General features: G+C 37.3%; 2 protein-coding genes across 3 annotated transcripts; both read right to left on the bottom strand.

The window, feature by feature from the left end:
* Positions 1-2,451: 2,451 nt before the first annotated feature.
* LOC138872667 (uncharacterized) lies at positions 2,452-3,057 on the bottom strand. Its single transcript, XM_070151065.1, has 2 exons — positions 2,883-3,057; positions 2,452-2,789 (listed from the first exon to the last, which is right to left on the bottom strand). The coding sequence occupies exons 1-2, from the start codon at positions 3,055-3,057 to the stop codon at positions 2,452-2,454; spliced, it is 513 nt and encodes a 170-aa protein (XP_070007166.1).
* Positions 3,058-7,075: 4,018 nt separating this feature from the next.
* LOC104216006 (heterogeneous nuclear rnp K-like protein 2) lies at positions 7,076-13,181 on the bottom strand. Of its 2 annotated transcripts, none has more exons than XM_009765964.2 (11): positions 12,760-13,181; positions 11,761-11,862; positions 10,786-11,007; positions 9,931-9,989; positions 9,730-9,821; positions 9,427-9,539; positions 9,232-9,294; positions 8,765-8,940; positions 8,603-8,665; positions 7,700-8,110; positions 7,076-7,557 (listed from the first exon to the last, which is right to left on the bottom strand). In XM_009765964.2, exons 1-10 carry the CDS (start codon positions 13,141-13,143, stop codon positions 8,005-8,007), a joined length of 1,380 nt encoding a protein of 459 aa, XP_009764266.1. In that variant the 5' UTR covers positions 13,144-13,181; the 3' UTR covers positions 7,076-7,557; positions 7,700-8,004. The 2 variants fall into 2 exon arrangements, with proteins under 2 accessions (XP_009764266.1, XP_009764265.1); XM_009765963.2 differs by having other exon boundaries at positions 7,076-7,562.
* Between the last annotated feature and the right edge of the window lie 1,505 nt (positions 13,182-14,686).

Genomic DNA, 14,686 nt, shown 5'->3' on the forward strand with positions numbered 1-14,686 from the left:
ATGGGTTCAATGTTAAAAATATTAAAATTGAATCCATATGATTTAAATTCTGGATCCGCTTCTACGATGGGAGTATGAAATTTGGCTGAAAAAATGGCTCTCACGTGCCTACAAGGGTGAGGCAAATCACGCATGGATCTAGTCATGTTTTGTGTCAAAGTGGAACAAAAGAAATGGAGTTGGAGGGCCAAATGGAACAAGGCTGAGTTAAAGTGCCAAAATAAAAAAATGGGCCAAATTTAATGTGTTGTCTATGTATTTGGCCTTTTTTTTGTAGCTTGTTTGATCAAACTGGAAAACTTAACTTATTTTGAGAAGTTTTTTTTTTAAAAGCACTTTTCAAAATAATATTTTTGGAGAGAAATTGCTTCTGTTTCTTTCCAATAGCATTTTCCCCCAAAAAAGCTTGGTCAAACACCTAAAATTGATAAAAAATATTTTTTAGGAAGAAAGTATTTTTTCTTCAGGAAAAGCCTGGCCAAACAGACTATTAACATGCCCCATCACTATATACTTACCGTAAAAACAAAATAACAAAGAAATTACAAATCATTTCAACTTCATGTAACTATCGATATCTTTAGATGTGATAAATAAGTAGTAGAATAAAACAACAACAACCCAGTGAAATTCCACTAATGGGGTCTGGGGAGGATAGTGTGTACGCAGACCTTACCCCTACCCCGAAGGAGTAGAGAGGCTGTTTCCGAAAGACCCTCGGCTCAAGAAGACAAAAAGACAAAAGAAGACAATATTAGTACCACCACAGAAATAATATGAAAGAAAATACATATATATATATATATATAAGAACAACGTGAAATCAAGAAGAATAATACAAAGCAAAAGCAAAATAGTTTCCCTATCAAACTAGTCTCCCAAAGTTATAGCATAAGACAAGACTCAACTACCTCCTAACCTACAACCCTAATACTCGACCACCACATGTTCCTATCAAGTGTCATGTCCTCGGAAATTTGAAGCATCGACATATCCTACCTAATCACATCCCCCCGATACTTCTTAGGCCGCCCTCTACCTCTTCTCGAGCCCTCCACCACCAGCCGTTCGCACCTCCTTACCGGAGCATCTGGGCTTCTCCTCTGAACGTGCCCGAACCACCTGAGCCTTGTTTCCCGCATCTTGTCATCAATGGGAGCCACACACACCTTCTCCCGAATATCATCATTCCTAATCTTATCCATCCTACTATGCCCGCACATCCACCTCAACATCCTCATTCCTGCTACCTTCATCTTCTGGATATGTGATTTCTTAACCGGCCAACACTCAGCCCCATACATCATGGCCGGCCTAACCACCGCTTTATAGAACTTACCTTTGAGTATCAGTGGCACTCTCTTGTCACATAATACTCCAGATGCTAACCTCCACTTCATCCATCCTATCCCGATTCGGTGTGTAACATCCTCGTCGATCTCCCATCCTTCCTGGATAACCTATCCAAGGTACTTGAAGCTGTCTCTACTCGGGATGACCTGTGATTCAAGCCTCACATTCACGTCCACTTCCCTTTGTTCAACGTTGAACTTACACTCCAGGTATTTCGTCTTTGTCCTGCTAAGCTTGAAACTCTTATATTCAAGAGCTTGTCTCCAAACATCCAGCCTCTCGTTAACACCGGTTCGCGACTCATTAATCAGAACTATGTCATCGGCGAATAGCATGCACCATGACACATCCCCTTGAATGTGATGTGTTAACCCGTCCATCACTAGGGCGAATAGGAACGGACTAAGCGCAGAACCTTGGTGTAACCCCATAACAACCGAAAAATCCTTAGAGTCGCCTCCTACTGTCCTAACCCGAGACTTTGCCCCATCATACATGTCCTTAATCGCCATAATGTAGGGAACCGACACGCCTTTTGCCTTCAAGCTTCTCCAGAGAACTTATCTAGGAACCTTGTCATACGCTTTTTCTGGGTCAATAAACACCATGTGCAGGTCTTTCTTCCTATCTCTGTACTGTTCAACCAACCTCCTAACAAGGTGTATAGCTTCTGTAGTGGAACGACCCGGTATGAAACCAAATTGGTTGTCGGAAACGGACACAGTCATCCTCAACCTTGCTTCAACCACCCTCTCTCATACTTTCATAGTATGACTCAGTAATTTGATACCCCTATAATTGTTACAACTCTGGATATCACCTTTGTTCATATACAGTGGGACCACCGTACTCCGCCTCCACTCATCTGGCATCCTCTTCGCCTTAAAAATAACATTCAACAACCTAGTCAACCACTCCAAACTTGTTTTCCCACACACTTCCAAAATTCTACCGGAATCTCGTCAGGCCTGGTCGCTTTGCCCCTACTCATCTTACTCATAGCTCTCACGACCTCCTCAACCTTGATGCGCCTGTAGTACCCAGAGTCACTGTGACTCTCGGAATGCTCCAATTCACTAAGCACAATATCCCGATCCCCTACTTCATTAAGAAGTTTTTGAAAGTAAGTCTGTCATCTCCTCTTAATCTGGGAACTTCCATCAATACTCTGCCATTGTCGTCCTTGATGCATCTCACTCGGTCTAAATCTCGTGTTTTCCTCTCTCTCAACTTGGCCAGCCTAAATAACTTCTTCTCCCCTCCTTTCTCCCCTAGTTCCTCGTACATACGACTATAAGCCGCAGTCTTAACCTCCGTGACAGCCAGCTTCGCTTCCTTCCTAGCTACCTTATACCTCTCCATGCACACTCGCCTCTCCCCCTCACCTATGCTCCCCACTAACGTCTGGTACGCCTCCTTTTTCACTTCCACTTTACCTTGTACCACTTCATTCCACCATCAGTCTCCTTTGTGCCTGTCGGGAACGCCCGTCGAGACCCCTAACACCTCTCTCGCAGCCTCTCTTATACAGTTTACTATCGTTGACCACATAGTGTTCTCGTCACCACTGCTCCTCCAAGCTCCCATAACCGACAACCGCCCTTCTAACTCTTGAGATTTGTCTTTAGTTAAGGCTCCCCACCTGATTCTCGGTCTTCCTCGAGCAGACATCTTCCTCCTCTTCACCATAATACCAACGTCCATCACCAAGAGCCTATGTCGCGTCACGAGTATCTCACCTGGAATCACCTTGCAATCCTTGCACAACCCTCTGTCACGCCTCCTAAGAAGGAGATAGCCAATCTGAATCTTCGCCACCGCATTTTAAAAAGTAATCAAATACTCCTTCCTCTTCGGAAAGCAAGAGTTAGCAACCACCAACCCAAAAGCTTTAGGGAAGTCCAGTAACAAGGTTCCTCCTTATAAATTCGTTGTAAATCGGAAAATATCAGAGCAAAGTAGCCATCCACATTTCTTGATTTCCTTTAAACGTATTGTTAGGAATGTGTTGGCACACATTTGGATCTAGCTAAGTTGGTCGGCCGACATCACACGTGGAGTTGGTTAGTTGTCGCACGTGTGCATGGTCAAACAATATATTGCTTTGTTTCAAAAAAAAAAAAAATCAAAATACACACTTTAATTTTTAATATTCATCATAAAAATAATGTAAAATATAGTAGTAATAGTTTTCGTACAAACAAATTACAGACATGTAATGGCGTCAATTTAGGGGATATTAGAGTATGTGCACGTGCAATCATCAGCATTTTGTGTCAGATTAAATCAATAATTAGTTAAGTGAAGAAGAAAAAAAGAAAAGAAGAAGAAGATCTAATCCCAAATTCTGGAATTACACGTGGGGCTGTTTGCGGAACTATGCAACTACTAACAAGCGTCGTACGCAAGTGATAAATACTCATACATTCTTAATTAGAAGTCTCAAGTTCAAGTTTTTATTGTGAAGTCATCTTCATCATAGAATTTTACTTCTTAATATAGGACTTTTTGGAACGAACTCAAATTTAGTTGGTATTTGGACATAAATATTATAAAATTCGAAAAAAAGTAAAAAAAAAGAAAAGAAAATCAAGTAGAAAATTAGAATTGTGTTTGGACATGAATATAACTTTGGGTTGTTTTTGAATTTTTGTGACTGATCTAAGTGAATTTTGAAAAACGGCTTTTTAAAGTTGTTTAAATTTTCAAAAAATTACAAAATTCATCTTTAAATAAAAATTAAAAATTTCATGGCCATTCTAATTTCAGAAAAAAAGAAAAAAAAATATGACCAAACGGGCTCTTAATCGGGTTTTAATACGGCTAATAGACACCAAATTGAGAAAAAAGGAACATGCAACTATTCATTGAGTAATATCCATGTTATTTGCAGTGAGTGCCAACTACACAACTATACAATTTCTTTAAACAGAAGTGACCAGACATTTTTTCTTTCGACAAAGAAATGAGTAGATTCGAATTTGGTTATTAGGACATACTAAAACAATAGCAATAATTCGTCTGAATATGCTTCGGGTAGCCTGAACCATATATATATATATATAAAAGAACCAAATCCACCATTTCAGTGATCAGTTGGTGCTCAAACTTTCAAACCATCTCCATTTGACCATAAATAAATAGAAGTATTAATCCAAATAGTCGCCTACTCAACCGGTTAAACCCATAAATACTATATGCATAATTTGTATATTATATATGTATAATCTATGTATACAATTATAAAAAAGTAAACAATGAATGGAGCCGGCTATTTGTGTATAGATCCCAAGTAAATACCTTTTTATTTCTGTACTTAAAAATACTGAAGTTCATTATTTGCAAGGAGTATTGATTTAGTCATCAGCATCTACATAAATACTGAACCTCGTTACTTGAAATATTGATAAATTTGAAGTGAAATATTATTTTTCTCTAATAAAATTTTGATTTTATTCCACGTGAAATTAAAGTTGAACTTCCAAATATTTTTTTCAAACGCTACTTTTGCAATGCTTCAGTTCAGATACTGGATTGTACTTGAATTGTTTATCTACTTATCCTAAAATTGGATCAGGGAACAAACTGATCTGTAGCTGTAATCAAAGAGTCGTAAAATACGGTAATTGATTAACCGATTCTATCGTGCAATGTTACTTTTAGATTTCTTGGATTACCAAGTTTGGTTTTGGTTTTGGTTCTTGCAGCTGCAAAGATTGTCAATTTCATAGCTCCTCAGCCTGTAAATCTCTTCCACCAAATTGTTCACCCATAGGACAATAAGACTCTTGCATTAGGCCCCAAATCTTAAAGTATTCTATTCGATATAATTCAAAAGATTATTACTCTCTAATATTTTAACCAATTCTTGTTAGCTCCTTATAAATCAACATTCACATAATTCTTTCTTTATACTGTTTTTAGTGACTTGGTTGAGGTAATTATGGATAAAAATGGTAGATAATTAAAACTGGAAGTCACTTGTTGCTTCTCTGCTCTTATTCACTAAAACTTAATGGAATTTTTACCTCATATAGCAAAGGTTAACACCTTATTTATTTTAAATAAATACCATTTAAAAAAATTATATTCTATAGATACCTTTTAATGTTTATAGCAAAATATCTAATTTTGGTTACCTCCAAACCCTAAGCCACTAAATACGTTATTCGGTTACACTATTTTCTTTCTCTCTCTACTTTGATACATGCCATTCTCTTCCCCCATTCCCTGAAAATACAATGCCCAATCTCAAAATTCCTCTCACCCACATCACCTGCGTTCTCTCCAATCCCAATTTCCTTAATTCCATCGGAGCATGCATATATGCTACCACGTCAAATATGTTGACATATGGTTTCGACAATTTGGACAGATAGCACTAGGGTCATCGGTTGCGTAGGAGCTGCTGCAACTGCAAACACATCTATATAAAGTTTAACAGATTCAAGCTCGGCGGTCATTTATCACTATATTTATGTTTGTTAAGAATACAACCAATTTGTTTCAGTAATGGATTCTTTCACACCTCTACAGCTTCAATACAAGATTCAAGTTTTAACAGAGTCCTTATTCTGCCACCATTGCTCTACGACGAATTCGCCGAAAATTAGGGTTTATTTTCTAACAAAGACGACGGAGTTTCGGGCTGAGCAATTTGAATTTTCTGTTAATATATTTCAATGTATCTCGCAGTATTTCAATGTATTTCATTGTATTCATTGTCTTTTTTTTCATTGTATTTCAATGTATCTCGTTGTATTTCATATATTTCATTGTATTCAATGTCTCGTTGTATTCCATGAATCTATTCATATATTTTTTTTAATTAATATAATTTATGTATTCAGATGTATTATATAATTTATCTGAAGATTGCTCTATTTTGGGGTGTTTTTCGGTTGAGAATCTTTTTTATAACTAGAAATACAAAATTTATGTGTTATAATTGAGTTTGTTGAGTTATATTAGGAGTTTATTATGTTAATTGATTCACTTTCCATTTAAAAACAATGTAATCCCCTGTTTCACGCCGTGAATACAGTCGAATACAATAATTTGTCCAGCTGTAGTCCCATGTTTCACGCCATGAATACAGTTGAATACACTCGAATACAACAACTGATTAGTTGTACTTCTCTGATTCACGCCTATTTTTGATATTGTATTCATGAATACAGTAGCTTAAATACATCTAATACATCTAATACATCTTATAACAACAGAAAACATATCTATAATCCATAATATAGCAAATTGTATCTATAGATAGCTAATTACCACTAAAAGATAGTGCTTTATAAAAATTTCTCAAACTTAATTGAATCAATTTTCTTTATAACTTTGGCTTTGTAAAGTTTCTTCTTCAAGGTCTCCGTAGACCCACTTCATAGATATCTCGGATCATCAATTACATATTCTTACTTTATACTGTTTTCACGAATTTGGCTGAAATAATTACAAATGAAAGTAGATAAGTAGGACATAATTAAAATTACAGTTAAAATAATTAAAATTACAGTTATTTCCTGTTTCTTCCCTCTAATTCATTTAAACTTAATAGAATAAATTTTTTCCAACTTTGAATTTTTTTAAAGTTTCTTCTTCATTAGACAAGCTTCAACTTACTTACATTACGAGTATTTAAATACTTAATACGATAAAAAGACTTCATTATTTTCAAATGCCGACATTGATTATAGAATAATGTTAACTGCCTCAGTTGGAATAAAAGTTTTTTTTTAATTAATAACATCTTACTTAAGACGAGCAATATTTCAAGAAACTTGAATTAAATATATTACCAATTGAAAACATTAGCACCCTAGTTTCTAACGGGGGACATACAAGGGGGCAAAACTGGGCAGGTTTACGGGAATGATATGCATAACGGGGCTGGGCCGGATGGGGGCAGGGAAAGCTCTATGGCACGGGGTAGGGAGTAAGTGGGGTGGTTGGGATATGATATGGTGGTCTTGGCGCCAAAAGAAAAGTAATTGAACCAATGAACTAGGGTCCAATCTTTTTGCTGCTACAGCCACTTCTCCCAAGCTCTGCTTCTCCGTCAGCCCTCCCTCAGCCACCATTCCCGATCATCTCATTTCAAAATCATTCGCACAAAATGTTTTTAAGTTCTTCCTTAGAAATCAGTTCAACGAGAGGTGACCGCGACTGACGTGCAATGCATATGTCACATCCTTGTTTCTGTTCTGATGGAAACAACAGAGGTAAATGAAAATCAAGCAGCAAAGGTAAACCAGGGCGGGGTTTGGGAGCTTTTCAGGGTCGGGGCAGGGTTGAAGCAGAGGGGAACAAAGGGACAGAAAGCCAAGGGGCTGTGCTGTACCTTCACTGCAACTGCTACTATAAGCTCCCTTCACTAGATCTGCTGCTCCCAGAGGCGCATGCTAGATTCCATTGATCATAAAACTTTAAGCATTAACTTTTCCATCAATATCCCAGAATTAAGTGATCTCATGCAAACTATGTCGCAACTGATCAACAAGAGACATCCTGGCCAAATCGCAACCATCTCCAATGCGACATTACATGATAAATCAAATTAATGACACAACAAGAAATTGTCACCACTTTGTATATAAATCATCTGATTCAAAAGCCGATGTACCAAAAAGAGACCCCCTTTAACCTCTACATTTGTGGAGCTGGATAAGACTGACCATAGTAAGCAGGAGCTTGAGGGGTGCTCGATGTGTATACTTGTGGGTATGATGACATCATTTGAGCTTCTTGGTTACTGCAAATATAGAATAGACTATTGTCATTCCATGACAACCAAAATAAATAGCTTATCACCGGTGTATAGACATCCTATCATGTCAACTAAGTCAACAATAACAACAACAACAGACCCAGTGTAATCCCACAAGTGAGGTTTTGGGAGGGTAGTATGTACGTAGACCTTACCCCTACCTTCAAAAAGGCATGTCAACTAAGTCATTGATCTAAAAATAAACTCTGACAAAGCTAATAATTAAGTCCAATTGAGCATGAGAAAGATATACCATAATCACCTTAGGGTTAAGTGTCAAACTACAACGTTAGCATAGCAAAAATTTTGCTTATTTTACTATGACAGATCGAAAATAATAGCAACTCTGTGATAGTAATAATGGAGCTAAGATTGTTGGGGCAAGGAAATGATAATTAGTATTCTGAAGGACAATTAGAAGTGCAGTGATAATGGGATAACAATCAGGTTTTAGAACAACAATTGGAATGCAACTACCTGCTCATATAAAGTCCATGACCGTGACTATATCCTTGCATCAGAGTAGCAGATGGGTCTGGTCTGCATCAAGCAACATAATAGTTAAGACACCACACAGAAGTCCCAATTATTCATTTAAAAGTCTAAACCAATTACAAGTTATACGGTACATAAAATTACATTTGTTGTTGCAACTGCACTGACTGCTGCAGTTGCATTGACTGTTGCAGGTGCACTGACTGCTGCAGCTGCATTGTCTGCTGTAGCTGCATTGTCTCCTGCAGCTGCTCACCACCAGCTTGTAACATCAACTGGGAATAGACATATTCATCAACTCGTTGCTTGGCAAGGGTGACCTGTCGAAAAGAAAATTAAATTCAAGCATATGCTACAGGACCAGAAATCCTTGATATCCCATCATTCCCCTATTTCACAGGTAAACTAGTGAAAATTACAAGACGCCAACGGAAAATTTTTACAGTTATTCTATAAGATCAAATCCTCCAAGACAGTTTCATTTTAGAAGTGAATGTTAGCAAATCTAGGAATGTACACAACCGCGTATCACAAAAAGATAACTAAACTAAGATTACAAGAAGTCAGCATAAACAAACCAAAAGAAGCGAGAAATAAAAATTAAGCTTCACCTGTTGTGCATTACCACCTAGATGGACTTGTCTTTGTTTCTGTTCGCCTTTCCCACCATGTACCTAACATACAAAACCAAAAATATTAAAACATAAAGCAAGTAGTTCATAAAACTCTATATACCTGAAAGATTAGGACGGGCCATAAAACCATCAGAGTTGAATCTAATAGATCTTACAAGGCTATTTATGCACCTTAATTGATGCTCCAGACTCTGCTCGGATCCTTGAAATATTGGAGCCACACCTTCCAATCAACCCACCAGCTAATGATTCGGGAATTAACATCGTCAGATTTACATAATCAGCTGCAAGAGTAGTCGCCAAGGATGACATCGTTATGATAAATATATTAATTTTTTTAGTCAAGGTGATAAATATATTGATATAAAAATATTAGTAGTTTTTTTATCAAGGTGATAAATATATTGAATTTCATACAGCAGAAAGTGCATCAATCCAAAAGCTCAAAAGATACAACGAGAGAGATTGATTAACCTGAAGATGGATCCACATATGGTTGAGATGGGCGAGAATAGCCATGATTGTATGTTGGGCTGATTGAAATTACTTGTTTAGGGGGATTATCCCTGTAACAATATACATTAAGGGATTAAATAGCTTTAGAATCGTCAATAAGACCTAATTAAGCCAATTAAAATTACTAAACCTCCTTTATCAAAAAAAAAAATTCTAAACCTCAATTGACAGCCGATTTCTACCACAGCTCTCAAGACCGCAGGAATGTCTCCTGATACCTGAATGTAGGAGGCAAAAGGGAAACAAACAAGTTTAAAATGCTAAATCTCTTAAAAGTAGAAACAAGTAAAGGAGATAGGTCCAAGATAAAACGCAGATCTCCCTACACAGACAGTTGATATCTCAAATGCCTGACAAAGCCAAACTAACAACAGACTCATAAGCAGATGATATCCCAGACACAAAATTTTTTTGATGAAGTAATTGGCTTCATTAATGGCATCACGAAGATACAAAATATTACAAGAAGAAGCAAAAGCTACATGGTAGCAATCAAAAGCGAGCTACATAGTAGCAGCAAATATCAGAAACCAACATATTCAAGAGACAAATTCAAGCTAACAAACAAATGAGCAGTAATTAAAGTTATATGCCCTATAGATCTGTTCAGAACAAGGCAGAAGAGCACAGAACCCTGAAAATATGTGATAACTCGAATAGCTGCACGTGCAAATAATGCTACACGAAGGGTAACTCTTCTTTTACAAGGTAAAAAAACTTTATTGATGATGGGAAAATACTCTTATACAAGTAGAACATTAATGAATAGACCATCTACATGATTATATTGTTTTCTGCGAAAGAGACCCAATCTTCCATGCATATTGTTTAACATTTGACTGCTAAATACTAAAATATCCACATCAGAGAAGTATAGTTTAATACGAAATCGATCAGACAGTAGTCTGTCGAAAAGATCAGTATACTCGATGTGCGAAACATAGACATGCAAAGATTTTAAGAAATGAAGATCTTCATTTGCCTCGCTGCTGGCCAATAATACCAACTTCCCACCTGTACTACACGATCAGACTCATGAGCAGATGCACACAATGGCAACTGATGTTGAGCAAGAACTGTGATAGCAGCTCCAGAAGAATTCCTCAAAGTTTCAATATTTTGACCAGACACTCCTATCAAACCACCTGCCTGAGAACCAGCAATCAAGAACCTTATTGTGTTTGCTGCCACATGGCCAGCACCAACTTTCTGTGCATCAATGTTGCCATCATCATCCTATCATGGAGAGAACAATAGTGCAAGGATCAGTTCCACTCTGGCAAATCTCTCATGGGTTAACCTTAAAAAGCAAGCAGAATCACACATAGGAACTGTGACACCATTGTTCAAGAAGATGATGATTCAATTTTATTTTAATAAAAGGGAATGGAAAACCCAAGACAACTAGTATAACTGTAAGATCCAGGAGTATATCATACAGTACATAATCACAATCTCTCAAAATCATTGGTTGCCAGAGAAGCCCCCCCCCCCCCCCAAAAAAAAAAGAAAAAGGAAAGGAGGAATTGCCAAAAATATAATCCGAAAATAGCTTTCATTTTTGAGAAAGAGTCCAGAAATTGCTGCTGACCCGATTCTTTTTTTTTTTTTTTGAAATCAAGTTGTACATCTGAGATTATTGCAGCAATTAAGGTAAAACTGGAAATAACTGAGGAATGAGAACCCAAAATCTGCCATTATGCCTCCAAAAACAGACAAAAGGCTTCCTTTTTTTGGATGCAGGAAGAAATTCATTGAATTGTTGCAAAGACACACCATTTATAACAAGGATTAGATGATATAAAACATTTTTGTGTAATTGACAGACAAAAGGTCATATGATGAAATGTGCATTCTCAAAAAAGGGTCATATGATGGAATGTAGGAAAACTGACGAGAAAATACTGTATAAGACATTTCTTGCTAATATAAACAAGAAAACGTTCAAAGTAAATGACTTGCTATGTTTTCACTCAGAAGAAATGTTACCTTTAAAATAAGTGACACGATTTGATGAAGGGCATTCTCCGCGTCACTAAACATATCGTCATTGTCTTTCGAGCTAATGATGATTACTCGCTCTTCATGGCGCTGCAAATATCAAATCCAGAAGTAAGTTCACTATGCTTGGTCTCAAAATCAATATGACATTGAGTGAAAAAGAGAACCAACTCAACTAAACATTCGTAACTACGAAAATGACCAGCAAGGGTGTGACCTAGTGGTCAATGAAGCGGGAGGAGAACCATGGGTTTCAGGTTCAAACCCCAACAGATGCAAAAAACACTACGTGATTTATTCCCATCTGTCCAAGCCTTGGTAGGCAGAGCAGAATTACCTGATACTTGTACTGGTCATGATACCACCATCATTTTTTATTAAAACCACGGAAAACGACCAACAAAAACAAATGAGGTCAATCAAGAAGCCAGCAAATCCAATTTCTCAATTCAACAAAGTCACTTTCAACAACAACAACAACAACAAAAACAACCCAGTATAATCCCACTTAGTGGGGTCTGGGGAGGCTAGTGTCTACGCATACCTTACCTCTACCGTGTGATAGAGAGGCTGTTTCCAAATAGAAACCCGGCATCCTTCCCGAACTCCCACCTTGCTCTTGGGGAGACTCGAACTCGCAACCTCTTGGTTGGTTGAAAGTTGCTTTCAGTTTTTCTCAATTAAATTCTAGCAGTCCTAATATTCCTGAGCAAAAATTTCCAAGAGAAAGAATTTCTACTTTACACCTATATGTCATTTTCAAGCTTCCTGGAATTCAGCCAGCATTAAAAAAAAGATCAAAATTCATTCAATTCAACAACGTTCATTCAAATTCTCTCAATTAGGTTCTAAAAGTTCGAAAATTTTCTACAAATACAATTGCCAAATATTGCCCTACTTTACCCTAGAGAATTAGTTTCGACTTTCAGAACTTCACAAACAATATAACAAAATCAATAACGATAAAAAAAAATTGCATTAACTCACAGCGATGGCATCAGCAATTTTAACCGTAGCTTTAGTTTCTTCACGAATCTTCTGTATACGATGCCCTACTTTACCGATAACTTTTCCGATCTGTCTTGACGGTACAACTATACGGTACACTACATCTTGGGCAACCTTAACCCGCTTCTTCAGCGGCGGGTCAGCGTCAGCCGACGACCCTGCCTCGTCCGTCGCGGTGGTGTATTCCTCCCGCGGACGTTTAGCGGTGGCAGACCTATTGGGATCTTCATTGGACGGTTGAGAAAGGACGGCGGCAGCAGGAGGTGGAGCTCCCGGAGGAGGAGGGTTAGAGCTTAGGTTAGGGTTTAGGGAGGGTTCGATTTGGTGAGAATGAGCCATTGAATTTGGGGGATAATAGGACATCAAGGGGAAGAGTAAAGAAAGAGGGAGGGGAATGAAAGATAAACGTACGACAGAGTTACTTTTTTAATCAAGGGTTTTGAGTTTGCTAATATTACTTTTGTGACCTTGATAGATGCTCTATTGCTCCTTTGCATCACAATTACTCAAAGTTGGATTTTGGAACAAGTAATTTACATGAAAGATATAAAAATTTATTTTAAAGAATAAATACTTATGACAAAAGAAAGTTACTAGTAGTATTTTCCAATTAATGCACCTTGCATTTTTTGTCCGTACTCATGAGAGCTTAGCTAGCGTTTGGACATATATCTAGTTGAAATTTTAAAAAATAAGTTTTTGAAGATGAGATTGAAAAATAGTTTTTGAAAGTTAAAATTATATTTGGACATACATTTTACTTGAAAAGAGTTTGAAATTTTGTGAGTAGAAAACTTCAAAATTTCAAAAACTATTTTACAGTTGTTTTGGGATTTGAAAATTTTATTTTCAAATCTGTCAAAAATAGTTTAAATCTATAAACAAATAGTATTTGAAACAAAAAAAAAGTCCCACATTTTATGGACAAATGGGATCTTAGTATTCAAATGTTATCCACTCATAATATTTGTTAATATGATCATTCATCATTACTCTTTTCATTCGGGTATACAATCATGATCGTGCAATCATCAATTCAATCACTAAATATTGTAGTACTTAATATCAAAGGATTCAATAATGTAAGGCCTCGTTCAATTTTACCTAAAACCCGGAGTTTTGTGGTGCCGAGGTAGACTTACCGTGGTACGAAAATTTTGGGTTGAATAATGCGTTGAGAAGTTGAAGAAATTTTTTGGCTATTCTGCGGTCCATTATGCGATGGCAGATCTGCCACGGAATGAAGTAGAAAGTTGAGATAATTTTAGGACCATTATGCGGCGCATTATACGGCCACATAATTATTTTGCGGGCCGCACATTCATCGCAGAAGCCAGCATGAGAAATTTTAGAAGGAGGTTTTGCGGTCCTTTCTGCGACCGTAGAATTTATTTGCGGATCGCATACCTATCGCATAGTGAAGCAGAAACGCCCTGTTCTGGAGGACCATTATGCGGTCCATTTTGCGGACCGCAAAAGTGTTATGCGGTGGCATAATCTCATCGGGGCTCCATTTTTTCTAATTCTGTAACCCGACCCTATTTCGACATGTAGTTGTTGAAGACCATTTGTAAGGTAAAAACCTGATATTTCGAGAAAGGGGAGGTGCTCTAGAGTGAAGGGGGGGTCCTAAACTAATTGTTTACCAATTCTTGCTCGAGTCTTGAAGAATTCACAAGAAAAAGTCACAAGGTGTTCATCCAAGAGGTAAGGTTCCATACCTTAATCTTCAATTTTGAGTTTGGAGTTGAAGATGGTTAATGGATTGTGATTCTTAGGTGTGGGGGTGTTATCTATGCATGCATGTACCAACAAAATTATAGGAAGGTTGTTGAGCTAAAAAGGGTTGATATTGGGTTGGGGATGAAGGAATCCACCATAAGAGGACCTTAAAACCTTAATGCAC

This window comes from Nicotiana sylvestris, chromosome 1 (assembly GCF_000393655.2).
Source record: "Nicotiana sylvestris chromosome 1, ASM39365v2, whole genome shotgun sequence".
NCBI lineage: Eukaryota > Viridiplantae > Streptophyta > Magnoliopsida > Solanales > Solanaceae > Nicotiana > Nicotiana sylvestris.